This window comes from Dendrobium catenatum, unplaced genomic scaffold, assembly GCF_001605985.2.
Source record: "Dendrobium catenatum unplaced genomic scaffold, ASM160598v2 fragScaff_scaffold_969, whole genome shotgun sequence".
Lineage (NCBI taxonomy): Eukaryota > Viridiplantae > Streptophyta > Magnoliopsida > Asparagales > Orchidaceae > Dendrobium > Dendrobium catenatum.
In genome coordinates, this window is record NW_021319431.1 from 28,725 (window position 1) to 56,684 (window position 27,960).

The 27,960-nt window shown below is 32.7% G+C and overlaps 2 protein-coding genes across 5 annotated transcripts in view; one reads left to right on the forward strand and one right to left on the reverse strand.

The window, feature by feature from the left end:
- The first annotated feature begins 3,100 nt into the window (after nt 1-3,100).
- On the forward strand, nt 3,101-21,463 carry LOC110096541 (bZIP transcription factor 16). 4 transcript variants are annotated; one of them, XM_020822552.2, is made up of 13 exons: nt 3,101-3,337; nt 3,437-3,593; nt 3,679-3,738; nt 3,818-3,904; nt 17,203-17,286; nt 17,419-17,478; nt 17,579-17,745; nt 17,835-17,889; nt 18,669-18,711; nt 18,797-19,077; nt 20,490-20,567; nt 20,697-20,822; nt 20,900-21,463. In XM_020822552.2, the coding sequence occupies exons 2-13, from the start codon at nt 3,537-3,539 to the stop codon at nt 21,023-21,025; spliced, it is 1,224 nt and encodes a 407-aa protein (XP_020678211.1). In that variant the 5' UTR covers nt 3,101-3,337; nt 3,437-3,536; the 3' UTR covers nt 21,026-21,463. The 4 variants fall into 4 exon arrangements, with proteins under 4 accessions (XP_020678211.1, XP_020678210.1, XP_020678212.1 ...); XM_020822551.2 differs by having other exon boundaries at nt 3,102-3,337; nt 3,673-3,738; XM_020822553.2 differs by having other exon boundaries at nt 3,104-3,337; nt 3,673-3,738; nt 18,839-19,077.
- Nucleotides 21,464-24,125: 2,662 nt separating this feature from the next.
- The window catches only part of LOC110096543 (isoflavone reductase-like protein), a 6,455-nt gene continuing 2,620 nt past the window's right edge, over nt 24,126-27,960 (reverse strand). Inside the window, exons 2-4 of the mRNA XM_028697540.1 lie at nt 26,911-27,054; nt 26,462-26,699; nt 24,126-24,292 (exon numbers count right to left, since the gene is read on the reverse strand). Of these exons, the coding sequence (XP_028553373.1) occupies nt 24,126-24,292; nt 26,462-26,699; nt 26,911-27,054 (549 nt within the window). The remainder of the gene's footprint in view (nt 24,293-26,461; nt 26,700-26,910; nt 27,055-27,960) is intronic.

Below are 27,960 nucleotides of genomic sequence, written 5' to 3' on the forward strand. Positions count from 1 at the left end.
AAAGAATAATGATTTTCTTTTATTTTAATACAATAATATTATTAATGCAATCATTGTAAATGAATATGAGCGTATGAATGAGTAATAACAAGTGTTATCACTTTACATTAGTGTGATACAATAAGGTGATAATGTGCATGGAAACAAGTAAAAGATGGTTATTACTGAAGTTAGTTGAAGACTAATTTATACCTATATATAATAGTCGGCCGATGAACTTTCCTATAAATACTGTGGTTTATGATGTTATGCTTTACTGATTGAGAGTTATAAGGAGATGATTACTTTGCCGATGGGTAGGGGTGATGACTCTGTTAACTAAAATCCAATTATTACTAATTCATTGATACTAATTACTTTATTGGAAAAACACTCTACACTAGAACTCCTTACTTTTTTAGTATGACTTCTTGGGTATATATATAAGATATCGATTTATCGTCATTACTAATTTACTGCTATTGACTTATTATCATTAGTGGTTTACTATTGCTATTGATTTTTTGTAATGAACACGTGATTAAGATACTTATACAACATAATTAAACAACTTGTATTAACTCCTATATAATTTATTGATAATATTTCCTGTATTTTTATAACTTTCTGACAAATTTCATAGATACATCTGATTTACTAATTAATATGATTTCCTTACTTTTAGATTACAATCATGACTGTTTGTTTTGGAAGGATTGTTTATAGCTTTACTATTTTGGCATATGTACTATACTATTTTACATGCTTCTCTTTCTACATAGTTATGAACTTAATGATTACATGATTACTATCTCTTTTCCATGCTTTGAGTTCAATAGTAAGGTTTTAGTGATCTACTAGGCTTTAAAGCTCATTATATGCGATTTAATGATTTTAGATCAAGGAAGAATATTGGCAGTATGAGTCTGACCAGATACTGGAATCCCCAAGTTTTTATGTTAGTTATGTCTTTTAGTTATTCTTATGCACTCATGAGTGGGAAGATAAGATGGGATATTTTTATGACCCCCTATTATTATACATGATTTTGGAGAAATCAACACATTGGTATATTGATGTTTTAATCAATAGAAGTTGCTTTTGTTAATATTTCATTATTGGGAAAAATTAGATAGCTCTGGCTATTAAAGTAAAAAAGATAAAATATATAATTCTTTCTAATTTAGATTTTGGCGATGTGATATTATGTGCCATTATAGATGGGAGCTTTAACTTTTAATCTCTTAGATGGATCACTAACATTATCAACATTCCTATGAGGATAATCTCTTCTATTTTCATTCATTGAATTGGTTTATCTCCTATTAGGAAAGTCTTCTCCTTAGTCTATGTAAGAGGCACTATCATTTAAAGGAACAATATGATTTTGGGTAGGATGAGGGACATTATTTTTATCACTATAAGTTTGTTGAAATCATAGTTTAAATGGTTATGAATAAGAGTGTCAATAAATAATATGACCCGAAAACCCTAATCAAACCCAAACTGAAACTTCCAGGTGTGGATCGACTTGTTTCTTGGTCGGGTATGAGTTTGATTTTCAAACCAATTTAAGGTCGACCCGACAATTTGAAATTGATCCGTGTTAATGGGTATGCTTCATATAACATCCAATTTACCTTTATAAATAAGAATGTTTATATGATATAACATTGTATATTAAAATCTCCTTGATTAAGATTTGTTAATTTGTACTATTGGGAAGATTAGATTGATATTTTTACTTTTTTTTCACTATCTACTTTTCTTAAAATATATATTTTTAATATAACTAGATTAGCACGTTGGGTTAAACGAGTTTGTCGATGTGTTAGCTACGGGTCAAGAGTTTTGACCCATTTACTAAAAGAGTGAGATGGGTTCAAACTGGGTCATTTTTGGGTTGGATTTGAACTCGAACCCCCTATTTTGACACCCCTAGTTCTAAATTTAAACTTGAATGTTTTCAATTTAAATATGCATCAAGATTCATTCTCAATTAAAGACAAATTTCTTATGACTTATCATTAACAAGAATGTAACAATCAATTATCATATGATTGATATTTTCAAATAAAATTTTTATGATGATCATTTTTTTCATTAATAAGATCCATTTTTTTGCACATAGATAATCAATCATAAATAAGTGTAATTTTAGTAGTAATAGTTTTGTGACTTCAAACGATCAAGTCATTAATAAGTGTACTCATTTTAGATATCTTAGGTCTATTGTTTAGAATGAACGTGAAATAAATGAGGATATTATTAGTAGAATTCAAGTTAGATGGTTGAAGTCTGAGGAATGATTCGAGTTTGTTATGTGATGAAAAAAATACCACTCAGTCTTTTAGAAATGAAATTTTATTATTAAATTTAAATGAGAATTAGACTCATAACAGGACCCAATGGAGAAAAAAAATTCATGTTGTCGACCCATATAGTAGTATAAATACTTGATATTGTTGTTGTATAGATAATCAATCATAAAGGTACTGGAAAATTTTTCAACATCGCAAAATCTTCTAACATGCAAGAATTATATGATTCTGTTTTGTACCAAAAAATAACCTTTAAAAATAAAATTTATAATTTTGTCAACTCATTCGAGTTGGTTTAAATAATCTCATAAATATTATGCCAAAAATTTTACCTCAGTTGATACAAACTTTTATGTTCCGAATTATTAACAAACACTCGATGATGTCTACTTCATTATGAACGAACAATGTGTTTCTTAGTCATGGATCGTCAATTCCTCGCTTCCGTACAATTTCCGTTACGTGATTCTATCAGTTACGGCTTTACCTGCTCCCCCGCACTTGTAAACTCTTACACGTAGAAAAGCATAATGCTACAAAAATTATCATCCCGGTTATAAGCCCTTAGATCAGCTGTAATATATGTGTTAAATATAATTGAATTACTCTCCCATCTTTAAAGAAGATCTGAGGGCTACCAATGCGAAATAGCTTTAGTTTTTACTGCCCTTGTCTAGATCCGTTTCCCGATCGATTCCCAATTCCCGTTGTTTAAACTTTGATGGGCACTTAAGATAAATTTTCTTTTCCGTTTCCCGTTTCTTGACATCGTAGATAATAACCCTTCCGTTAATAAATCTCCAATTTACCCTCTTCTCTGCCCTCCACGTACTCACCCCCGCCCTCTGTGTTCCCCTAGTTTTTTTTTCTCGAGTAAATTTGCTGAAAAGTTTATGAATCAATCAAGAGTTTAACCTAGTTGTTCAGTCTCTGGATCTCTGCTACATTCTTCATTGTTTAGTTACTCAACGGAGATCTCAATTCCAGATCTGATCGATCGGGTTTCTTGTGAAATGTAACGTTTTCTATCCAAGCAGGTAGGGTAATCTTCATCTTGCTCTATACAACTTTTTATACGCTTAAAGTTTTGAAGATTGTTGTAATAGTTTTGCTTTTGTTGATCTTGGATGAGCTAGGGTTTTAGCTGGTTGGGTACTTATCCATCAATTAAGCTGGGGCTGGAGTTTTCTCGGCATGGTATGAATCTTGGGTGATAGTGCGAGGGATTTTGTGTTCATGGGGAACAGCGAGGCGGACACTCCTTCGAAAGCTCCGAAGGCGTTAGCTGCACAAGTAGGTTATTGATATCCTGTCTACATAGTGTTTCATGTTCATACCGCTGCAATTGAAAGTGAGCGTTTTCTTTGTCCAGGAGCAGCCTTCAGTTACTAGCACTACCCCTGCCACACCGGTTTATCCTGATTGGTCTACTTTTCAGGTTCTTACATGATAAAATCTATGCTATTTTAAGTTGCATATTTCAGTTCTTTTATCTTTAATAATCTTTGCTTAATTAGGCTTATTCACCAATCCCGCCCCCTGGGTTCTTCCATTCAGCCGTGGGCTCAAGTCCTCCACCTCATCCTTATATTTGGGGAGCACAGGTGTATTCTGATTTATTTTAGCTGTTTTAGTAGTTCAGGTTCTCATGTAATTTCTTTCTTTTTTTTATTGCTGACTACGTGAATCTACTGGCTATTATGCATGTGGAGTGATGGAAGTGTATGACTACAATTGTTGAAGTTAGAGGCTGAATTAATTTTATGGGGAATTTTCATACATACCACTAAATTCTTATGTATTTTACATATCTACAACATAAATATTTATATTTATCCTAGTGTTTAATTGCCATCAAAACATATGTAGGAAAAATATATATCTCATTTTAGATAAGTTAACATTAGTGCTGTTTTTGATATCATTTAGAAATTAGGATATTATATAAGTAAAAATGATATAGATGATAGATGTGTAAATAAAAAAAAAGAATTATATAGTTAGTGTCATGTAAATTCCATGTTTAGGGATTGGTTCTTTGAGTTATTGTCATTATTTTCTATGATGAAAATTAGATTAATATTGAGCTATGCATGTTCCACCATAATACCATCTTTGGGTGTTCTGCGTTGTACCTCTAATTTTTTCCATGTTAAATTTTGGCACATCAAATTATCACATCTTGGATTGAAATTTTGGTGTGTGCTACATATCCCCATTAGCATGATATGCATCCTGTATATTGAAATATCTCAAGTGCTTGGTTCAAGCAAAGTCATCCAATTTAGGATAACTTGGCAGAATAAGAGGCTAATATAAAACAAATCGTTTGGATCACATTGAACTCGCTAGGTGATTAATCTACTTTCCTAATATTAGAAGCTACTAGCTAGCACTTATTCTATTTTCCAGCAAGCTATCTAACATGCATGGTTAAGTTGGCAACTTCACCCAGTAACTGAGCGATTTCACCCTGCATTTAGGCAACTTCATGCTACAGGTCGACATCTTCACCTTGTCAAGTTGGCAACTTAACTCAAATTGAGATTTAAATTAATTGACATCATACATTTACCCATGATTTTTGCCACATAGTAATATGTATTTCTTTGTATTCTTGGCTATACACCTTCTTTAATTGTACAATAATTAGTTATTAATACTTAATATGTACTTTCTATTTTGGATAGCTTTTCCTGTTGCGCCAAAACTCTTAGCCTAACCCTATAAATTGGCATTCAAAGGGGAAGCCTAGAGATTGAGTCATTTTTGCAATTAATTTTATTTTGAACAATATAGTGAAATCTCAGAGCTTCTCTTTTAATTCTTATTCTCTTGTTCTTTATCTCTATATTTTTTTGTCATGTATACCTTATGAATCTCATGAGTAAAGTGTTGGTGTTGCCCATAAACAAATTTCAATCTAGCATTTTCAAAGGTGTGATGAGGCTTAATTAATGCTATGTATTAGAAATAAAGCACCATGAGAAGCAGTTGAACAAAATAGGGAAAAATCAATCAACATGGATCATCAAGACTTCATTACACATGGGAAATTGATGGACATGGAGAAACTTATAACTTATAAGGATATTCAAGGAGCCTTGAAATGCATTCCCAGAGTCATTGCAGGGTTGGAGATACTGGAAGGGTTTTCTAATTTGATCATTCAAAGAAAACCATCAAGTGAAAGGGCACTAATAACCACATCAACAGTAGGAAAAATTTATTATCTAGATGACAACAAAGAATCCATTCCCCCTCCCCAATGAATTGAGAAGGGCTAGCAATGAGAACCTTCATGATGAGGTTTCATATAGTGTTGAAACGTATAATAATGGATCAACTGCCTAATCCTCTAGTTTCCCATGAGATTTCATTGTAGGGGAAAGTTCTTGTTTATTTCTAATAGAAGATGGAAGTTAAGCATGTTGAGGTTGGAGAGGAGGTCACACTTTCAAGAAATTGTCACTTAGTTCGTAACAGTCAGAGGAATGACTTTAAATTAAATAATAACCTAACTTTAGGAGAAGGGAGAGGTCGTCTCCTACTCACCAGCACCCAACTAGTGGTGTAAGTGAGTTGAACTGGCTCGTGAGCTAGCTCGAGCTCAACTTGATATCGAGCTCGCAAGCTGAGCTTATTGAGCCACGAGCTCGAGCTCATCTAATAAATGAGATCGAGTTCGAGCTTGATGAGGCTTGGGGCGTGAGCTGGCTCCTAATATAATAGATGATAGGGATTTTTTTAATACTATAGTTGATTTTTTTTTAAATGAGCTAAATTTTTTTCTCTTACAAAAGCTGCTAGTACAACTAACATTTTAAAAAAGCTAACAAAAAGCTAACATGAAGCCTTGCATTAATAAAATTACACTAGTTCCATATAATAAATAAATCAACTTCTTTTCACGCGATACCCTAATTCTTCATCTGTGATGGCATGCTTTCGGCCTTCTTCGTTGGTTGCAAGCTCTTTTTTTTGCCACGAGTTGAGCTTGAGCTCAACTTTTAAGCTTGACTCGAGTTCGAGCTCATGATTTTTTTTGGCAAATCAAGCTTGATTTAGGTAACTTGAGTTCGACTCGACTCATTTACACCTCTACACCCAACTATCGCCCTATTGAGATTTCGATGTTGAGCTTATAGAGGCCATCTAGAACTATAATTTCTTTAAGCGAACAGTGCCCATTCAAAGTTCATGCTTGGGATCTATCATTGTATTGTACCTTCAATAAAGATCACGTGGATTACACGGAGTATTATTAACACCTTTGTAACCAAGTGGAAGGGCTTATTAAAGTGGGCAAGTTGAATGAATTTTATTTGGTGGATTTAGGCGGAAGGAGTTGAGAAATAAGCCAGTCATGGCCTAAGCGATCTGCATAGTTGGAGTTGTAATTGTTAATCTCGAAGGGGTGGGAGCAGAGGTTTCTTGGCAAGCTAGCCTCAAGCAACTTTGTTTGATAGAGGTGAACTGGATGAATTTTTTTAGAGCTCCTTATATAAAACATTTACTCATCTCCTTCACTAACACAAATAGTGCAGGGATGGAAACCCATAGAACGATGTTATTTTTGTCACAATGCTATAATTGTGAATTATCAAATCAGGAGTATTCTAATTGAAACATGGAACTATGTAAACATCATCTTCATTTGTGTCTTTGAGAATATGAATATGGATGCTTTTTGCTTAATGCCTAGTACTGGTCCACTCTTCAAGGTTTTTTTGGAGAAGAGAGAAAAGGAATGATCACACTACATATCACTTGGGGAGAAGAGGAATGCTGCATCGAAACTTCATCATAGTAGACACCCCTACAATGTGGAATGCAATTTTTCATTGACCACTAACCACTTTTAAACACTTCCAATGCCCGTGGTGTTGACCTGCCATGTTGTTGTGAAATTCCCAATTGGCAAACAAGAGATTATAGTAAAGGGGCACTTATTGCAATCAAGACCTTACTATCTTATAAAAATGATAAGTGTGTATGAGGAGGTGTTATGCATCATAATTGGAAGTCTAGAGGGGAATAGGGTTGGAGTCTACATATGCAATAGAAGTAGTTCCAGCCACTGAAGAAACCGTAGGGTGAACTCTTCGCTAGCTCTTCTTTTAGTGGTGAGCATAGAGAAGAGTTGTTAAGAACTTTTAGGGAAAATATAAAATTCTTTGCCTTACCGACAACTGAAATGTTATGAATAGACATTAACCTTTGTTATTGACTGAACATTGAAAATAATCTATGATGCACCGACACTTCTCCTCAAAGAGGCGTGTAGTGTCCGACACCGTGACCGACACGACACTCGTCCGACACTTCTCTGACACGTGTCGGACACGCCGAAAATGTGTCCGATTAAAAAATATTAAATGCAAATTGGACACGCGTATTTTATGAATTTTTTTAAATATAATTTATTGTATTTTGCGGGATTTAAACTAAATTTCTTATTTCCTATCCACAACACCAAATCAACGTTCACACTTAATTCCCAATCATCGAATATTCTCATTTTCATTTCTTTTTGGCAGTGAAGATATTTTCATCTCCTATCTCGATGACTGATAAATGGCATCGACGCTAATGTACATGCTCGGTACCGCTTGGTATTGTTAGGTACATGCTCGGTACCGCTAGGTATCGCTAGGTACATGCTCGGTACCGCTAGGTACCGAGCAATACATGCTCAATACCGCTTGGTACAAGCTCAGTACCGCTAGATACACGCTCTTAGATAATAGTTTTAGTGTACATAAATTATTGCTTGTAATTTTTAATATAATGTTACCTTAATTTCTATATATTATATTAAAAAATTATTATGCCGTGTCCAAGCCGCACCCGTGTCCTATATTTTTAAAAAATGCCGTGTCCCGTGTCCGTGTCGTGTCGTGTCCGTGTCGACGTGTCCGTGTCCGTGCATCATAAAAAATAATCTAAGGTATATTAAACAAAAGATCTAAAAAGCTACAGTTGTCCTAGATAAGCCAATAAGAAGTGAGGTTCAAAAACTTCTTTAAGTTGGGTTTATTAAAGAAGTTCAATATATTGATTGGATCTTGAATATGGTGATGGTCGAATGACAAATGGAGAATGTATGTAGATTTCATTATTTTAAACTTAACATGTATGAAGGATGTACACCCCCTTCCTAAGATTGATGTGCTAGTCAACTTGGTAGTTTGTTTCTCTGAGCATTCTTGATACTTTTTTTGGCTGTAACTGGATTAAAATGCATCCGGTCAATTGGGAGATGAAAACTTCCATCTTTGTGGATGAATTATATTGTTATGAAGTGATATCTTTCGGCATAAGGCATGTAGGGGTTACTTATAAAAAGGGATGTACTATAATGTTTAAGCATCATAAAGGAAGAAACATCAAAGTCTATGTGGACGATTTGCTAGCAAAAAGCAAAACCTCGGAATAACATATTATGGATTTGAAGGAGGCAATCACATCATCGATGAAGTTCAATATGCACCTCAATCTATCAAAGTATATATTTTGGAGCTGGGTTCGATGTATTCTTAAGTTTCTTGTTCAGCCCTAAGGGGGCAAAAATAAATACAAACAAGATAAGAACAAGTTTGGAATGCCCTCCCCAAAAACAACTAAGGAGCTACAAAAGCTAACCGAGTAAATTGTTGGGTTTAGTTGCTTCTTTTAGAATTGGGAGAAAAGTGCAAAACATTGTTCAAAATTCCTAAAATGCAAGTCATTTTACATGGAATGAAGAATGTGAAGATGTTTTCCAATAGTTCAACTTGTTCCTCTCATAGTTGTCATTGTCACAAAATCTGTAGTTGGGGAGTAATTTCTTTTATATCTTAGAGTAGGACAGGCTGTCAGCTCCCTATTGTTTAGAGAGGGCTCTAAAAAATAGTGACCTGTCAACTACGGAGCATGATCCTTTGAGGGATTGAATTGAGGTGTTCAATGATAAAAATTTTATTTTGGGCAGTAATTGTCACTGCTTGACTACAGATCGAATTTTTAACACAGTCGATTCAAATTTTCGTCATGAGAAGAATCATGGGCACATATGTTGTGAAGATCAACTTCCAAATCAACAACTAGGCTCAATATGAGGCACTAATTTGTCAGATTGGACTTTTTGTTGTAGGAGTTGGGGCTAAACATCTAATATTTTTCTCAGACTCAACTCATGGCGAGCTAAGTGAATGTGCAATTCGAAGTCAGGGAAGATACCTTATAGAGATATCTCTTTATGGAAAATGAAGAAACTGTTAAGTTTGAATACTTAAACATTGAACAAATCCTAAGAAAGAAAAATCAGCTCGCGGACTTGCTCTTAAAAATTGAAGATCTTGATAGGAGACCAGCCTTGGAGTTGTCTCATTCCAGCATTGAAGAAGCAAAGGTTAGAAATTTAAAAAAGAGATCTTGTTGAATTGGGTTGATAAAACTTTAGAATATTTGAAGTCTTCGAATAAAAACCGCCTAATACCTACTCATGATGGTGAGTAGATAGAAAGTCGGTCACCTCCACCAATTTGAAATGTATGAAAGAGATCAAAGTTGGCAAAATTCTTGAAGAAATTGATTCAGGAGAATGTGAGGGAGCCATTTAAGAGGAATAACGATGGCACATTAAATCAACAAGGATATTTTTTGCTCAGATTAGGGAATGATGTAGAAGAAATCTTCAAATAAATCTGTGCAATGTTAGAAATTTACACCAATGCAACTTCAACTTTCAGACAAGCTACAGCCAATCTCTAGCCCATGGCTATCCCTACCTAGGGGATGGATTTGATTTGTCTTTTTCATCTAGTAAGTGTTCAGAGAAAGTTTATTTTGATGATTGATCATTTCACAAATTCTTATTAAAGAAAGCACTGACAAAGGCAACATCCGAAGTCATTTGCAACATCATTTGGACCAACAAAATTTTCTAATATGAGCTTCATTGGTGATAATCCCTGACAATGAACCACACTTTCTAGACAAGAAAATCAAAGTCTTTTGTTAGATTGAAGGATTGCCATTTGTTCTGTAGGCTTTATGAGCAACACCTTCGTCAGCAATTAACCAAACTCCTTTTGAAATATCACACAAGATAGAACCCTACTCCTAGTCGAATATGAATTACACAACAAGTTGTAGAGGACTCAAATTTTGAAGAGGGAGAATTGGATGACTAGAGGGATAAAAATAAAAAAAGGGATGAAAACTATCTTGAATCTTTTGTTGAAACTTAGAATTTAGGCCTTATGAGACAAGAAAAGGTTAAATGGATGGTGACAAAGTATTACAATTCAAATGTTTGGGAGAAGAAATTCAATTTTGGGGATTAGGTTTTGAGAAAAGTAGATGCCACAACTCGACAAACAGTACTTGGGATGTTATGTTATATCTGGGAAGGACCTTACATTATTAAGAAGCAAGTCGGTCCATGAGCATATTGGCTATAAACATATATAGGGAAGGAAGTCCCAAGAATTAGGTGTGGAGATGATTTAAAATTTTTTTCCCATAACATAAAAGTTTTTTCATCGTCTTTGTAAATAATTAGAGCTTATCTATCGATTCATTTTCTCCACAAAAAATAAAACTTTTTGCATCATTGAACTTACAAGTTTAACAAAGGAGATTTGAAGAACTCGTCGGTTAATTCAAATCCATTTTGTTCCGAGCTAAATTGATGAGCTTGGTGAACTAAGCCCTTTGTGAAACTCGAGGAACTAAACTCTCTAGGTGATTTTGACAAGTAAAAGGGGATAGGGGAAATATGTGAAGATGTTAATTGGATCTAAGCTTGGAATTTTAATTTGAATTCGCCCAACTTTAAACTTGAAGAGAGGTTTATAACAACTATAGAGAAACTTTTGCCTATGTAAGAACTTAACAAGCCAAAGATAAAACGTAGAATAACTTAACTTTGGGATTAGAATGATCTTGGATTAGGGTCAAGTTTAAAGGCTTCGAGGGCATTTATTGCATGGGAGTTAATGCCCCCTAATAAATGGACAATCTGTGCTTAACTAAGTTGCCTTTTCTCTTAAACAATAGTCTTAAGGAAAACATATATCTAATGAACTTAAAAGCAAATGTTCTATAATTCCCTTAGAATATTCATTATAACAAAATTTTGAATTTGCATAACTTAATATCTACATTTAAATTCTTATTTACTATTTACTCTGAGGGAACATTTTAAAATTGCCAAAAACCAGCCTTACGAATTTAACAAAGTTCAAGCATTGCATCTCAATGTCTTATATAACTCTAAAACAAAAAGTCTAGCCATAGAATTTGGACTCCCCTTTTGCGATAAAATCCGTATTGAGTAGAGAACCCATCCTTTATGTTAGGCGAGGTTAGATGTTATTCACATAAAGATCAAAGGTTTGGCGAAAAGTGAGGCTCATTCAAGAAGATGACTTATTAGAGGTATACAAGTCTTTTCTTATATGATTTGGATTCCATGAATGCTTCAGAGACCTTGGCATTGGTCATTGCACACTGCACCTGGCCTTTTTAAGTATTAAGCTGCTCAATAAGTTGCTTTATATTATCACTTGTTACTTGTAGCTGATATTTTTATGATGCAGCATTCATCATTTGAAGGGAAGTCTCTTTTATCAAATAAATCGACCTTCAAATCCTCGATGATTTGTAATGAAGTTTCATTTTCATTCTTCAGAGTTTTTTTTTTTACTTATCAACTTTTGATTCTATTTTTTTTTGTTGGATTTCTTGTGGGATCATTAGATAATCTCTCGTAACCTTGAGCCATCAAAAAGTTTTCTTGCGAACTCATTGTATTAAATTTCATTGCCACCAAGTGAATCTTTGTTGACGCACATCATAAAGTTAATTTCTTTGAGAAGATTGGTGGGTTCAGATTAGAGACTATTAGGGAGACTTCCTCCTCAGGGAGTGCTCGGTCAAAATTAAAATGATTGTGGGAGTATCGCACTTTGCATCCCACTTGAAGACACTCTTCTTCTCAGCATTGTGAACAGAGGCTCTAAACTCATTCGATGGATGAGCGACTTTAAAAGAAACCGGCTTTCTTTGCTCGGTAGTGTTACTCACAATTATCTTTTGCCTAATCTCCTTTTCCCTTCTCTTGGTCAAATCCTCATTTGCCTTCTTCTAAAGAGTTGGCTTCACATTCTCAGAAGGTCTAGCTATAGGAGGGCGGATTGGTGGGAGATCGGTGGTAGTAGGGGTGAAGGACTTGAATTTATGGGGTTGTAGTTATTGGAGGCTTGGAGCATAAGTACAATTTGGAGGATCAACAAAAGGAACTGATAAACTTGTTGTAACATGAGCGACAAAAGATGGAGAAGAAACAAACTCTATGGGAAACTTCGCTTATGTTGAGAAATTGAGATAGCCTGGCTAGAGTGGACTATAAAAGTTTAGAATATCCACCGTCTCTGGCCATATGGCAAGTCACAAACCTAATTGAAACTGGTCTCTTTAAAGCACAACTTATCACCAAGCAATGTATTTGGGAACTCGCCTTAAGAAATCAAACAGGGAAATTCATTTCAGTGAAACAATAACCCATGTGCATAATCTTTGTGTGGAAGGGCTTAATCGCTGAAGTGTGGGCTTATGCAGATTCCTTGAAGGCCCAAGGGCTTTTCTTCTAAGCGGCAACCAACTATCCAAAGTGAATACAAAGACGGTCTTACAAAATGCAGAGGTTCAGAGTAGAGAAACAAGAGAGAAACTTGTAGAGCAAATGAAAGCTTAAAAGGTTCTCAAGGCCTCAGAGATTATTTGTAAGGGCGGGAGTGATGTTTTTTGGGAAATGTCATATCAATTATATATTTTAATATTAAATTCAAATAAAAAAATTTATTTCTCATCATTGTAGGACATAAAAAGTAGTAATAAATTTAGATATTTTTTTTATTTTTAATTAAAGTGACTTTTAAAATAAATTGTAATCAAAACCAAATGACATGCAGAAGCTGGTATATAAACAACAAAACAAGAGATTTCAACAGAGTTCCTATATAAAAATACCTATTATATAGGAGCAAGAAAATTCCTTATGTCATTCAAAGTTCTCTTACTATTCAGCACTAAAGGAAAATGTAAAAGCAGTATCATTTATTACATTGCGCCCTCACAAAGAAAATTCCTTATGACATTCAAAGTTATCAAGAGCAAATTCCTTAAAATTCACCGCCAAATAAAAATTTAAAAGCAATATCAAACATTACATATGCAAAAGTGGCTGGCCTTCTAAAAAGAAGAGAGAGAAAGTCATGGTGCAAATGGAAGCGGAAAAGGTTCTCAATTGCCTCAAAGATTATTTGTAAGGGAGAGAGCGTGAAGTTTTCAAGAAATCAATGCTATTTTTTTAATATTAAATATCAAATAAAAGAACTTTTCTCATCATTGCAATGGATAAAAAATAGTAATAAATTTAGATATTTTTAATTTTGAATTGAAATGACTTGAAAAAAAATAGTAATCAAAACCAAATGACATGCTGAAGTTGGCATACTAACAACAATTCAAAATATTTTTAAAAATCCTCTTGACAGCGCTTTGTGTTTTTAAAAGCAAATATCATTGCTAACGGCAGGCATTGCGACCGCTGGCGACTGTTGCAGATTGTTGCTATTTTTGATTGCTGCCACCACTGTCATTGCACCACTGACAACTATCGCCATCAATGCATAAATAAACAAAAATAATATAGTTTTATGTTACCAAATATGCTTTATTTCATGTTAAATTAAAAAACAAAGGTGATCCTAAACGCCCTCTTAAGTAATAGATTTCTTCACATCCTTGTGTTTATGAGGTGCTCTTAGCACATTTGACATGATTCGGCTGTTTAAATTGTACTTGCAGTACTATGATGAGAGGGCAATTTTCAGATTTGAATTCTGATCAGAAAACGGAGAGGATTGTATTCATGCAAGCTTGAAAAATAGTAGGTTTTGTTAGGAAAATACCTAAATATTCTTGTTTCTTAAGCTCTTTTTTTATCTTGTGTTTAAACCATGATTTTTGTACCATCTGTTTTTACTACTTGAATGTGCTAAGAAAAATGTATCTATTTTAACATATTGGTTACAATTAACATGATCCGTAAATGGTATTTTTGAAGATGACATTCTGTTTGTCATAATAGATTCAGTTAGGTGACACGTGAAGTACAGTGTTATCAGCTTCAATATTGTTGGCACCTAATCGTTAGCTAGCATATGCTTTTGAGAGAGAAACTGTAGCTCTAAGGCTATATGCTTTCAATTCCTTCTGTTTCCAATTTAGTTTTGGGATCTATATTTTTTCAGACTCTGGGAGTAAAATATATATTTATATAATTCAGCAAATCCTAAATTTGTTTCAGAAGCTTGTTATAGTTTCTTATTTCTTGTATACATAGCTCTAAAACTAGCTTTAATTGTTGAGGTGTTTCTATTTTCTTTCTTACGTCTAATATAGCGGCTTCACTTATTAATAATGTCTGCAATCATTTATGTTATACGGAAATTATTATCAATTTTCTGGGGGCTGGTTAATAACAAATCATCTACTGTGAGAAAAATATAGCTTTGAAAGTGCTTTTTCCCATAATTTAATTTTCACTTTTTATTATGAAAATGCATAGACTGGCTCCCCATTAATGATTTAGTTGAAAATTTATATTAAATTAGACTAAATAGTTGATTAATCAAATATTAATTAAAGTCATAAATTCAGTATCTTTTTGAATATTTTTTTTAAATAAATATTTAAATTTATAATTAGGATAATAAATTAAAAATCAGTCACATGTTGACTACTTTTGTGACTACCTAGGTAAATTAAGAATTAAGTAGGTCAACTAATAATTATATTAATATTAAGATAATATGTGTTCTAATTAATCAAGCATTCTAATTAGTCATATATTTGTTAATTAATTGATATTTGGGTATTAATTAATATTTAAATTGTGAAAGTAGCAAAGTAATTAAGCTAATTTTTATTAGTTATTCATCAGGATGATAAATAATCCATAAATTAATTAATGTAAAATAAATAGTCTAGTAGAGTTTTTGATGAAAGTTGAGTGTAGAAGTATAAATTTTATTTATGGTGGATTTGATCCCAAGAGCTTTGCAACAGCTTCCAAAGTTTGAATAGTTAATTATTAATTAATGATTAGATATTAAATAACTATTGTTAATTAGCTTAAATTGCAAATTTGTGTAATAATTTTTAAATAATCATTGTGATTATAATGCATTCTAATTAGCTGTCAAGCAATTAAAATTATCATAAATTGATTGATTAAAAGATAAGTAGTCTAATTAATTAAGCACATTTAATAGTACGATATTTATTTATTATTATTAATTTTTACCATTAGGGATTAAATAAGCTAATTAATTATTAGATGACAACTAATGCATTGATAATGAAAAGAATTACAACAAAAACAGCAAGTCTTTATCCCACTATGGGTCGGCTACATGAATTCTTTTTCTCTATTGTGTCTTGTTAAGAATCAAATTCTCATTTAAATCAAATAAAGAAAGGTCATTTCTAATAATTTCTAATCAAGCCTTTTTAGTTCTACCTCTACCTTTCTTAATATAAGTCAAATCTAATACATCTACTTTCCTAACTGGAGCATCGAATGGCCGTCGTTTTATGTGACCAAACCATCTATGATGACTCTCTAATAATGAAAAGGAGTATTCTAAATAATTATGTATGAATTGATTCTTAGGGGATTAAGTTATTTGTTATAATCAATGACTATTGTAGTAAAGTTGGGAGATTAATTTTTATAATTATAGAATAATTATGATAAATATTTAATGAGTAGCTACAATAACAACAACAACATCATCAAGCCTTTATCCCACTATATGAAGTATGCTACATGAATTCTTTTTCTCCACTGTCTTGTTAAGAGTCAAATTCTCATTTAAATCTATTAAAGAAATATCATTTCTAATATTTTCTATCCAAGTCCGTTTATGTGTACCTCTACCTTTCTTAATATAAGCCAAATCTAAACATCTACTTTCCTATCCGGGTCATCGAAAGGACGTTGTTTTATGTTGCTGAACCATCTAAGGCAATTCTCTCTAATCTTATCTTCCACTTGAGCTACTCCAACATTTTTACATATATGCTTATTTCAAATCCTGTCTCTAAGAGAAGCCACTCATCCACCCAAGCATCCTCATCTCTACAACACTTAACTTAATATCATGCTTCTTTTTTAATGGCCAACATTCTATACCATAAAGCCTTGCAGGTCTCACCACCATCTTATAGAATTTTCCCTTAAGTTTGATGGGGAATTTTCTACCACACAATAAGCCCGATGCATTCCTCCGCATCAACCATCCAACTATCCCCATCTATTTCACCATCACTCTGAATAATAGACCCAAGACATATTTAATGTTTAGCTTATAAATTATTCAATTGGTCATTAACTAATTAATAATTGCATTAATAGTTAGCTAGATATTGAGTAATAATAATGGTTGTAAATTAACCTGATTAGTATGGTTAATGTCATTGATAAATTATTAAGATAAAAATACTCATATAATTTTGATACTTAATAAGTTTTAACATGAATTTAATTTTTTTATTTAACCAATTTATATTAGTATCTCAACAGGTTTTATCAAATGACTTTAGCTTTTATACAAAACTCTTGACAACAATCTAAACAAATATTTTACGAAATATTTATCAACTTTACTCTTAACAAAATAGCACAGTACAAAACAACGCAACACTGGATAACATTTCCAAATAGAGCCTTAGTTATCTGCAAACTTCAATATGCTTTACTCTTCACTCTGCGTGACTTGTACTCTTCACTCGGCATGACTTGTGGAATTGTCTCTTAAATTTCTTTGTATTTTACATCTTGCAGCATCTCATGCCTCCTTATGGAACACCACCTCCCTATGTCATGTATCCACATGGAGGAATATATGCGCATCCTCCGATGGCTCCTGTATGCTCTTAGTAACTCTGTGCTCTCCATTTGTTGCAATTTAGAAGATTAACCTTTGTATTGTTTTTTTTCTTTTTCATATTAAATTCAAATTCCTCTAACTCTTATAGTGTGGTTTGCTGAGTTGAGCAGGGTTCACTCCCATTTAGTCCTTATGCAATGGCTTCTCCTAATGGAAATGCGGAAGCTTCTGTAAGTTGCAATGATGTTCTTCTACTTGTTTATGCTTCATATGGTCTGCTTCTTCCTTGGTATCGAGCATTCACTAATATCTCCTATATTGCACTTTCAGGGTGCTTTTCCTGGTAGTGAAGCTGAGGGAAAGTCTTCTGAAGGTAAGGAGAAAAGCCCAATCAAGAGATCAAAAGGAAGTCTTGGTAGTTTGAACTTGATTACTGGAAAGAACAGTGAACTTGGAAAAAATTCAGCAGCATCAGGCAATGGGGCATACTCACAAAGGTTATTTGAAGATATATTTGACAAACATATTGTGGATGTTTTTTGTTTATGCTGATTGAGTACTTTTTTATGCTACTTGTCCTGTTTAGTGGGGATAGTGGAAGTGAAGCCTCAAGTGAAGGAAGTGATGCCAATTCCCAAAATGTAAGGAAGAGGTTTATTTTATACTTTGATTTATTCCTTCTTAATTCTTATTTTGTTAGATATGAACTTTTGTATGCCCAAAAAAAAAAAAAAAGATCAATTCTTCTTTCATGTTTGAGGTCAGCAACAAGTCAATGCCATGATTTTGCCGAAGGAGCACATTGCGCCAATAGGCAGGAAAGCAAATAGGCAACTAAACTTTTTTATCTCAAAAAATAAAGTTATTAAAGAACCGAACTTTAGGAGCTGGGAAAAGCATGCCTTGAAAACTAGCATCTCAGCTAGCATTATGCGTTATGTTTGAAAGAAGTTCAAACATAGTGTATCTTCTCACTTGCCTAGCCATATTAGATTTTGCACTACTTAAGGAACTTTTAGTAGTCTTTGTTCGATCTTTATGTGCAATACTGTATTTTTTTATGCGGCTGCTTATATTACAGCACTTATATTTTTTCATTGATAAAAAATGCTTACTCTCCAATAACTTATATTTGCTGGAATTAGCTCTTGATTTGAATGTACTGACCTTACCCTTGGACCAATGATGTTTGAAAGTTTATGGCAATTTGTTGAGCTACATTCCCACGATGCAGATTTCCTCCCGCCCTCCCTCTAACATTAAATGGTCATATGAAAATGCAATAAAAATGGCATATCTGTTAGGTGTATCCATTTGATCCTTCTGTATTATTACTTATTAGCTATTAATATTCTTAATTTGATCTTTCTGCATTCAATATTAGTAACTATTGATGTTTTTTGTCCGTAATCTTGTATAGGATTCTCCACAAAAGACTGGTGATGCTCAAAATTCTTCTGATGGTAGGCACATGGAAACATTTCCTGTAACTGTATGGCCTTACGTTTTATTCTAATAGTTAGTCTATATTTGTGGTTGATTTATCAGCCATAACACATCAGAATGGTAACTATGCTCATGGCACCACAGCTCATGGTTTGCAAAATGGAACTGCTCGTGGATCTGCTCAATCAATGGTTGGTCAGACAATGGCAATTGTGCCTATGCCAACAGGAACTGTTACTGGTCCGACTACAAACTTGAACATAGGGATGGACTTCTGGGGTGCAACAAACCCATCAACCATCCCTCCTATTCATGGTAAGGTCCCTGCAACTGCAGTTGCAACGCCCATGATTCCTGGTGCAACATCAGAATTATGGATGCAGGTATTTCAGATTTTGTCCCTGCCCAATGAAAGCTTTAATGGGAATACTAACTCTTACAACTGACATAGGAAATTTTAATTTTATTCCTAAAGGCCATACTACAATGATTTTCAAGATGAATGTAACCATTTTGCTTGCCTATGTGTTTTTCCTTCCGTGCTGTACCGAACTTACATATCTCCCTTTTGATATATTTCTTAAACTATGATTTTTTGCATAGAAGTGATTCATAGATCCCCATCATAGAACCATGCATCTTGTAATTCTAAATTGTTGGTTAAGTTATCATCACGTGTTTTTTAATTAAAGCCCATAGTTTCAATCATTTATTTGACTAAGCTGGATGGATATGCAAATGCTGGTATTAGTGATGGAAACATATATTTCAATATTTATGATATGGAGCTTAAGTTTAGAGATAGTTCAATATGACTGTTTAGGGTTCCCCTATTCTCTTGTTTTCATGCATCGGTTCCCATTGGATTTATTAAACCAGGATATATATTAGTCTGGTGTACCTATTTTTTATTATAAATTTTTTGACCATTTAGATGATATAGCTCTTGAAGTTCCATTCATCTGATTTTCTCTTGTCCCACTCCTTTGTGCTTTGGTATCTTGTGATTTTCGATGTTGATAAACAATTTACATGTGTTTGTAATGGATTGTTTGCAAAACTTTTGATATGCCATGCCTGGACATGGCACAACAGCACATTTTATCATAATGGAAATGGTTCATACTGGTATTATTTTTACCTTTTTATATGCAGTATTTCTGCTAGCATCATGTGACAAATCTCCAAAAGTTTAACTTTGTATGTTGTTGTGCGTTGACCTGAGCTCCAAGTTTATGCATCACATCCCACTCCAACTATTGTGCAACCTAAGGAATGTTAATTCAGCTTAATTTATCTTATTACATGAAAAACAATGATTGAGGTTTTATTTATTTTATTTATGCTTTTATAATATGGCACATGCTTGGTGAATGGGTTTCTTCCTCAAAACTAAGTTGATGAGTTTCACTTTAATTGTAAATATTAATATAAAAATAACAGTTTAGAATTTATGAGACATTTTCTAAATGTTTCAGTGACCTCCAAATAAAGGTTTTTTAAACATTGTTGAAGTTGAAGTAGAAAGCTTGTATCCCTATCATAGAAATTATAATTTAGTGCGGGTGCTCTGGTCATAGGATGGCAAAATTAGAAATTTGTTTGTCAGATTTCGGCACTTTTTTTTTTCCTGCTTGGATCTTTTAAAGTTTTGGATTGTCTGATTATAGTCCTGCAGATGTTTGATCTTTTTAATGGTACTGAAAGGTGTTTTTTCCTCTACTTTTGAATGTAGAATTGCTTATACACTTGAAGTTACCATTTAACATTATGTTTATGCTTTTCGAAATTTTAGGATGAAAGAGAGCTTAAGAGGCAGAAAAGAAAGCAATCCAACAGGGAATCAGCACGACGATCAAGGCTCCGTAAACAGGTAAGATGCTTGCATTTTGTTCAGGATAGTATCCTTTGAACTTTCTGGATGCATGAATTGTGTAGAGTGGATTGGTCGTGCTGACTTGTAAATATTGTAAGATTAGTAGTAATGTTTTATGAGCTCCAGGCGGAGTGTGAGGAACTGGCTCACCGGGTTGAAGTTTTGAAAGAGGAAAATGCTTCTCTTAGAGCGGAGGTCAACAGGATCAAGAAGGAGCATGAACAACTTATTTTGCAGAACGCATCTCTCAAGGTAGAAGTTTCTCTCGTGTTCCTAGTCTGCCTCCGGAACATCATATATTGGTATTAACTTCAAGTGCAACACTGCAGGAAAGACTTGGGGAAATTCCTAAGGGAACCAAAGAACTAAGTCATGAAAATCCTGCAGAGGATTATCTTGAGCAGAATCTAGATTCTGATGGTAAAGGAAGAGAAGCAGATGCTGGGCGGAAATAATGATGTCCTTTCCTGATACAGAATTCTACTTTGAAAAGAAACTTGTTTCCCGGACCAGAAACCTGACATAATTATTCTTAGTGAACCTGCATTATAAGTGTGTTGTAAATGCAGATTATGATTGATTAAACTTGATTGTTCTTAGTTAGTTGAAGTCATGGTTCTGACCTTTCTGAGACTGGACCTGACTGATCTTTTAACTGTCAGGTCCAAGCATGACATGAACCAACTTCCATCCTTATCTTTAAGCCCTTTTGTCATTCGAATTTTATCTGTTAATTATGTAGGTCATAAAACATTGATGTGGTCCTGTACTCCTCTTTTTTCTAGTGGGAGGATGTAATCTATACTAATCTGACATTACTTATGTCACTGCTATGTGTTACAGAAATTTCATCTGTTCCTAAATGTGTTAAAAATTCACGCGTGTTTTATTCATTCAAAGAGTAATGTCATATTATACTGTTATCTAATGTTTCATTCCTTTTTATTAGATGCGTGTAGTTCTTCCATACTAGAAAACAGTGAAATTTTTTTACTTTGTTTTGTTTGTGAAATCTGCAGTTCTTGTTAAAACTTAAAAGAGTAGATTTATTTGTAACTTGTTGAGACTTCGCAACAATATGTGGTTAACAAAGCTCCCAATCTTGTTCCGGATAATGGTTTGGGAAGTATGGTAGCTTCTGGTATCAAGCTACTGAAATTTCTGTTCCTTTTGCTGATCCATTGGTGAATTCTTAAATTATGCAGACTACGCTTGGGACTTTATTTTCTTAAAATTTGTTATAATTTTAGAAAGAACCTTGGAGCTGATGCAGAAGGTTCGTTGCGGTTGCATTGTGTGGAGAGGGTTTTTATGTGCTCCTGTGAACATTGTTGTGCCGAGCTCTGCATTTCTTGTACTAGTATTGATTTGAATTTTCCTATTTACATTTGAAATACTAGCACATTGCTTGTTGCCTAACAAATTTTCTTGTCAATGCATTTGATTACAAATGTTCAACTGTTGAAATTGATATAATTATTTTGTCATGTACAGAGGATGATCTTGACAATGCACTTCCAGAACTGTTGATGCAGAGACTTCTCTTCATTCAAAGTTTCATCTTCGTTGAGGCTGCGAGAAAGGGTGGGATAGCCCATAAATACATTATATGTTTGATTGAAACACTCAGAATGAAGTTCGTTTACATTATTTAAATCAAGTTGTGCAAGAACTAAATTAAGATGGGAACTGCATGATTGATAGCATCATGCATGAAATAATGGTGACAAATTGTACAGAACAGCCCAGATAAGCTGCAATTTATGCTCTAGATTTGTCGCCCGAGTCACCTCGAGGTGGACTTGGGATGGGAACCATATTATAGAAGCCTATCACAAGTGATGGTGGTAATCGAGAAGTTCACAAGGGTGCTGGAGATGATTCAGAAGTGCAGATACTTATACTGACAATCTGAACACTGTTGAGGTAATATCTCATCTTGCTCCCGTTGATTATTCTTATCTTATATTCTCTTGGGTTAGTTGGAACAATGGTTCCAGTTGGGTTTATCAACTGGAGAATTCTTTATTCTTCTTCGGGAGCTCATCAGCAACTGAGGTTGATATGATGAGAAAAATTACAGAGGGCTGAAGTCAGGTAGTTAGTTACCTGCAGTGGAACTTGGGTAACTTCCATTTCACTCATTGCATTTCATATGACTCGCATTATTTTTTTGTGACTATTATAGATTGGCTGGGCATGGAGCCTATTACATTCATGAACTTCACGTGAAGCATCAGCCCTTACAGCAGTGGCCTTTGTATCTGATCTTGAATTATTGTGCCGAAGGACCAACTGAGTGGTAAGAAATTCTTACAGCTAATTGATTAGTTGCTTTTTACATTCCTTTTATTTTTCTAATTTTTTGGCTTTAGAAATAGTCGATTTTAGGCTTATCTATATATAGTTTTGGATTGCCAAACCCCAATATGAATTAGGAAGGATAAGATTATTTGATTATCATTGGTTCTATCTTAACAATATATAGTTGTCTCATTTGTTGAGCAACATCAGCACAAGCCCTGTGGCATAAATCTTAGTACTTGATGAATAATTTTTTCAAGCTGAACTTTGCTGAATAATCAAATATTTGTAGGCAAATAAAATAAAAGAAACTTTAAATACTATTCCTTTGAAGCTGTGATCCGTCGATTATTTACATGGGGATTTACATATATACCCAAAAAACTCTATATATTATGTGCATAACATCTAAATCTGTATATTTACTTATTTAATATTCAAATATCTAAATTACATTAAAATTATCTTTAATATTAACTTATTTGAAGTAAAACATATATTTTGATGGGATGTAGCACCAAAGTGGTATATAACTTATTATAAAATATTCATATATTAGATATGTAAATACATAAAATATAAGAATTTTATGGTATGCGTGTAAATTTCTCTATTTTATAATATTAAGGCTTAGTTTGGGACGGGTTTTTTAATGCTTCTTGAAGCAGTTTCTTAGTATAAAAATTAAAATTTTTTTATTAGAAAGTTGCTTCATGAAGCAGTAAAAAAGCAGTCCCAAATGAAACTTAAACTATGCAGTATTTGATTCATTCATGTGTTGATATGCTTGACATGTAGTTGATATGTAAATACATAAAATATAAGAATTTTATGGTATGCATGTAAATTTCTCTATTTTATAATATTAAGGTTTCGTTTGGGACGGTTTTTGTAATGCTTCTTGAAGCAGTTTTTTAGCATAAAAATTAAAAATTTTTTACTAAAAAATTGCTTCAAGCTGCAGTAAAAAAGCCGTCTCAAACGAAACCTAAACTGTGCAGTATTTGATTCTTTCATGTGTTGACATGCTTGACACGCTGTTGACACGCGTTACTCATTTAGGTTGTGTGTTCGATAAAAAAATAAATAAATAACGTATTGTAGCTCGACTCATCTTTGTGGTAAACAATAATAATATAGAAAACCTGTAGCATCAAATTACTTCGCATTAAGTTCGTTGCCTGAACAGTTACAGCCAAAGTAAAGCATTTTGCGATGCATGAAGCTAGCTTAGTTTGAGTAAGCTACAGCTTACAGAAATTGATCCATAAAATTTTCAACAGTAGTGTATTTGACATCTGGGTATAGTTGGGAAGCCTCAACTCCAACCGTTGGATCTATATCAAATTTTGTTGTTTCCCCCTTGATGAAGCCGGCATGAGCAATTGCATAAAAGAAAGGGAATGGTTGAGGACATTCTGTAAGAATTGCAGGGAAAAAAAATCATAGAACTATCTGAAGCATTTGACATGCATTCTATATTTCTGGAGCATTTTGAGTTCAGGCTTAAATACATTACCATTTATCTTCTAAGGACCTCTTCTTCTGCAACGCATATTCTTTTAAGGGCTATCTTTTTCTTCCTCTCCCAAAGAGAAATGAGTTCATTGTGGGAGTAGATGTTGGCAGGAGGCCTCATATAGAGGATTTTGTTTAGAGTTCTTTTATCTTCTGCTGCTTTGATGGCATATGTTGCAATATCGTTCTCATCCACAAATATGACTACATCCATGTGGAGCATTGTGATGCCAAAATAATGATGATGAGGGATATAGAAATGTTTCCAGTTGTTTTTGTAACTGGAAGTCAATTTAAAATTTGTTAAAGCTGAATTGGCAATGTTATCTATGATTTGTCTTAAACATTTTCCTTTGGTGAACCAGTCTTAGTAGGATTTAAGAGGCACAAGAAAAGAAATATATGGATTAATCATTTTGAAGTTACATATTTTGATATCAAAGTATTAGAAGTTGTGTTAACTTTCGCTCGATCGGCTCATCTTATTGGTTGAAATAGTATGGGATAGAAATTTGATTAAAATAAAGTTTTATCTTCCTTGTATGTTAATTATTTTTTTGCTTTTTTAATGAAGAGGAGAAGCTTTTTCATGTAAAAAAAAAAAATTGAAAATATAGTAGTTCTAAAACCTGTCTAAAATTGATCCTACAAAAAGAAGAAAGAAGTCATCCAAGTGAAAATCTTTCTACAATTAATTGTTTTTTATTCTTTCAATGAAGTTTTTTTTCTTCTAAAGTTGCTTTTTCCACATTAACACAAGTCTCATGCTCAAATAAGTTCTTTTGGTTATAAAATTAAAGAAACTTTTTATCACTAATCTTTATTCATAAACGCACTCCTTTGAACAACCCCAAAGGGAATTAATAGGAGATATATCAACCTTAGCTAATACCCCAAAGAAAAAATAAGATTTAGAGTGTGTAAGTGTTTATCAAATAATAAGAAAGGGAAGAACATAATAATCAAATAGATGAACTTAAAGGCAAGGAAAATCAATCATGATATGAGTGATTGGAAATTATATAAAAATATCATAATTAGTTGACCACTTTTTGATTTTTATGAAACTCCCCTAAAATTACTTGCAAACAAATTGTAGAATCTTTTTTTTAAATTTAGCATAATATAATTTAGATTTAGTAATGAAATGGGGAATCTAGAATAGCGGCTTTTCATTTAAGTCTCAATTGCTTGTAAAAGAGGGGAATCAATCAATCAATAATTTGCTAAATGATGATAGGTGAAAGGAGGCAACTAACTTGTTTGAAGATGTTAGAAAGCACCCACCCTTATATGACTCTAATATCTCCTTAACAAAATAGATTGGCATAGGATAAGAATCAAATCATTTTCAAGATTGGATTTTAAGCATGCCCAAAGTGTTTTGAGCCAAATAGTTCACTTGTGCATTCAACTTAACAAATCAATCTCTTATAAGAAGTAATCATGTAGGAACTTCATAATAGGCATGGAGTAGGTAGAAGCCATAGGTCTCTTATCACAAAGTCTTTGGAAGTGTAGCTTATTTTCATGTTATAGATAATAAGAGAGCAAAACTTGATTATAATAGTAAAAAATATGTATTTATTAGTTATGAATCAAGCTCTAAGGGCTGCAAGCTCTATAATCCAATTAGCAGCAAGTCTCTTATTAATTATGATGCAGAGTTTGATGAATAAGATTTTTACGAGTGAAAAAAATATGTGAAGATGAGTAATTTTTAATTTCTTGACATTTAGAAGGAAGAAGAAAGTGAGCAACCAACGACAGATGAAAGAAAGTAGGTACCACAAAAGTTACACGATACAAAGGTTACTTAGATGACTTAAAAAAACTTCGAAGATAAAAGAAAGGACCAATAAAAGAAGCAAAGATTCTAAATAGTTATTGTGAGTTTGAGAGTTGTATTTTGTATGAAATTATAATTTTGAATTTATTAAAATTTAACTTTGAAAGATAAATTTCCAACATTATCAAATATAAACATTTGCATATGATATATTACCCAATCTAAAAATTTAATGAGAGAATAAATGCATGAATGCAAAGAGGCGTTGATAATTGATAACCTTTAGTGTTTCCATCTCCGAGGACGAAAACTGTATCAGTAGGAATTCCAGTTGCTTCTATCTGCCCAAGCCTTGAAAGAAAATAGGAGCAACAAAAGTTGCTTGACACGAAGGTGAAGGGAATACCTTCCTTTCTAATGGCTTCTCTTATCTTAACCTTTATTGCTAACACCCTTTTTGCAGGTTCCAAAATTTGAAGTCTATGAACGTCAAATCCAAACTCAGATGGGAAGTATCTCTGCATTCCAAATCACTATGAATTAATATCCAAATTAACTCATATTTAAATTTAATTTTAATTTATTATATAAAAAACAGAAATATTATTATATATGTTTTACAATATACCCATATTTTGTAAAAATGTTTATTAAGATTAAAATTTTGATTTGATTTGAATTATATTTGGGTTGAAGAAAACTCTAAATGAATTTCAAGATTAGATATACCTTAATATTTCCTGCCTCTTTTATGGCTGATATTATGCGAGTTTGCTCCTCAAGTTGTATGCTGGGTTCATGGCCTAACACTAAGAATACTATATCTAACTTCTTGATCATATTCATTAACCAATCATGATCATTCAACTCACCCTACAAATAGTTAATTTGCACAAATTTTTTAAAAAAAGTACGAAAGCTATTCCAAATGAAGCCTAATGATATTTCTAAAAATCATTTTGACATCATTTATCTTCGCTATCAATAGAAATATCTTATATAATACTATAGATCAAGCTATTTTAATTTTGAAGTTTTGGTTACTCATTTTCCGACGTCATATTAAGGGCAAATTTTTAAAAGATCACGTTTCAAGACATATTTAGGAGAAGAAACACAATATAAATTTAATTTAAAAAGGATAAAAAATGTTAGGTTTTATTTGAAAGCTAAAAGGATAAAAAAATGTTAGGTTTTATTTGAAAGCTAAAAGGATAAAAAATGTTAGGTTTTATATTATAACTATTTCATTTTTAGAATATAAATTTATATTCTAAAAAAGGGAAGGAAGTAATATAATTTAATTTAAAAAGGATAAAAAATGTTAGGTTTTATATTATAACTATTTCATTTTTAAATTTCCTTTTTTTTTACATTTTAAAATCCAAAGAAACAATTTTTAGAAAAAAATGAAAATTTAAATAAGATAAATGATAAAATTCAAAATCAAAATATTTAGTCAAAATTTAATTAACTTTAAATTTTATAACTCGGATTAGTAAATATAGATTAATAATTTATTAATCAACTAGATATAGATTAATAAATAATATTATAGTTGAAGATCAATGGAGAAAAATTATTCATGTAGGCGACCTCATATAGTAGGATGAAGGCTTTATATGCTGTTGTTGTACAGTTGAAGATGAAGTTGCACAATATATAATTATTTAATTTTAAATATTATATATGATTAATCTATTAATTTAATATTAAATATTATAAATATTTTAATTTTAATATTAAATTAAATATTATTAGATTATATCAACTTTAATA

Excerpts from the sequence above, each read along its gene's own strand:
- LOC110096541 (XM_020822551.2), top strand. The coding sequence starts at position 3,537 with ATGGGGAACAGCGAGGCGGACACTCCTTCGAAAGCTCCGAAGGCGTTA. Across the intron at positions 3,739-3,817 it reads CTGATTGGTCTACTTTTCAG|GCTTATTCACCAATCCCGCC; the intron begins GTTCTTACATGA and ends TTGCTTAATTAG. Across the intron at positions 3,905-17,202 it reads CTTATATTTGGGGAGCACAG|CATCTCATGCCTCCTTATGG; the intron begins GTGTATTCTGAT and ends TACATCTTGCAG.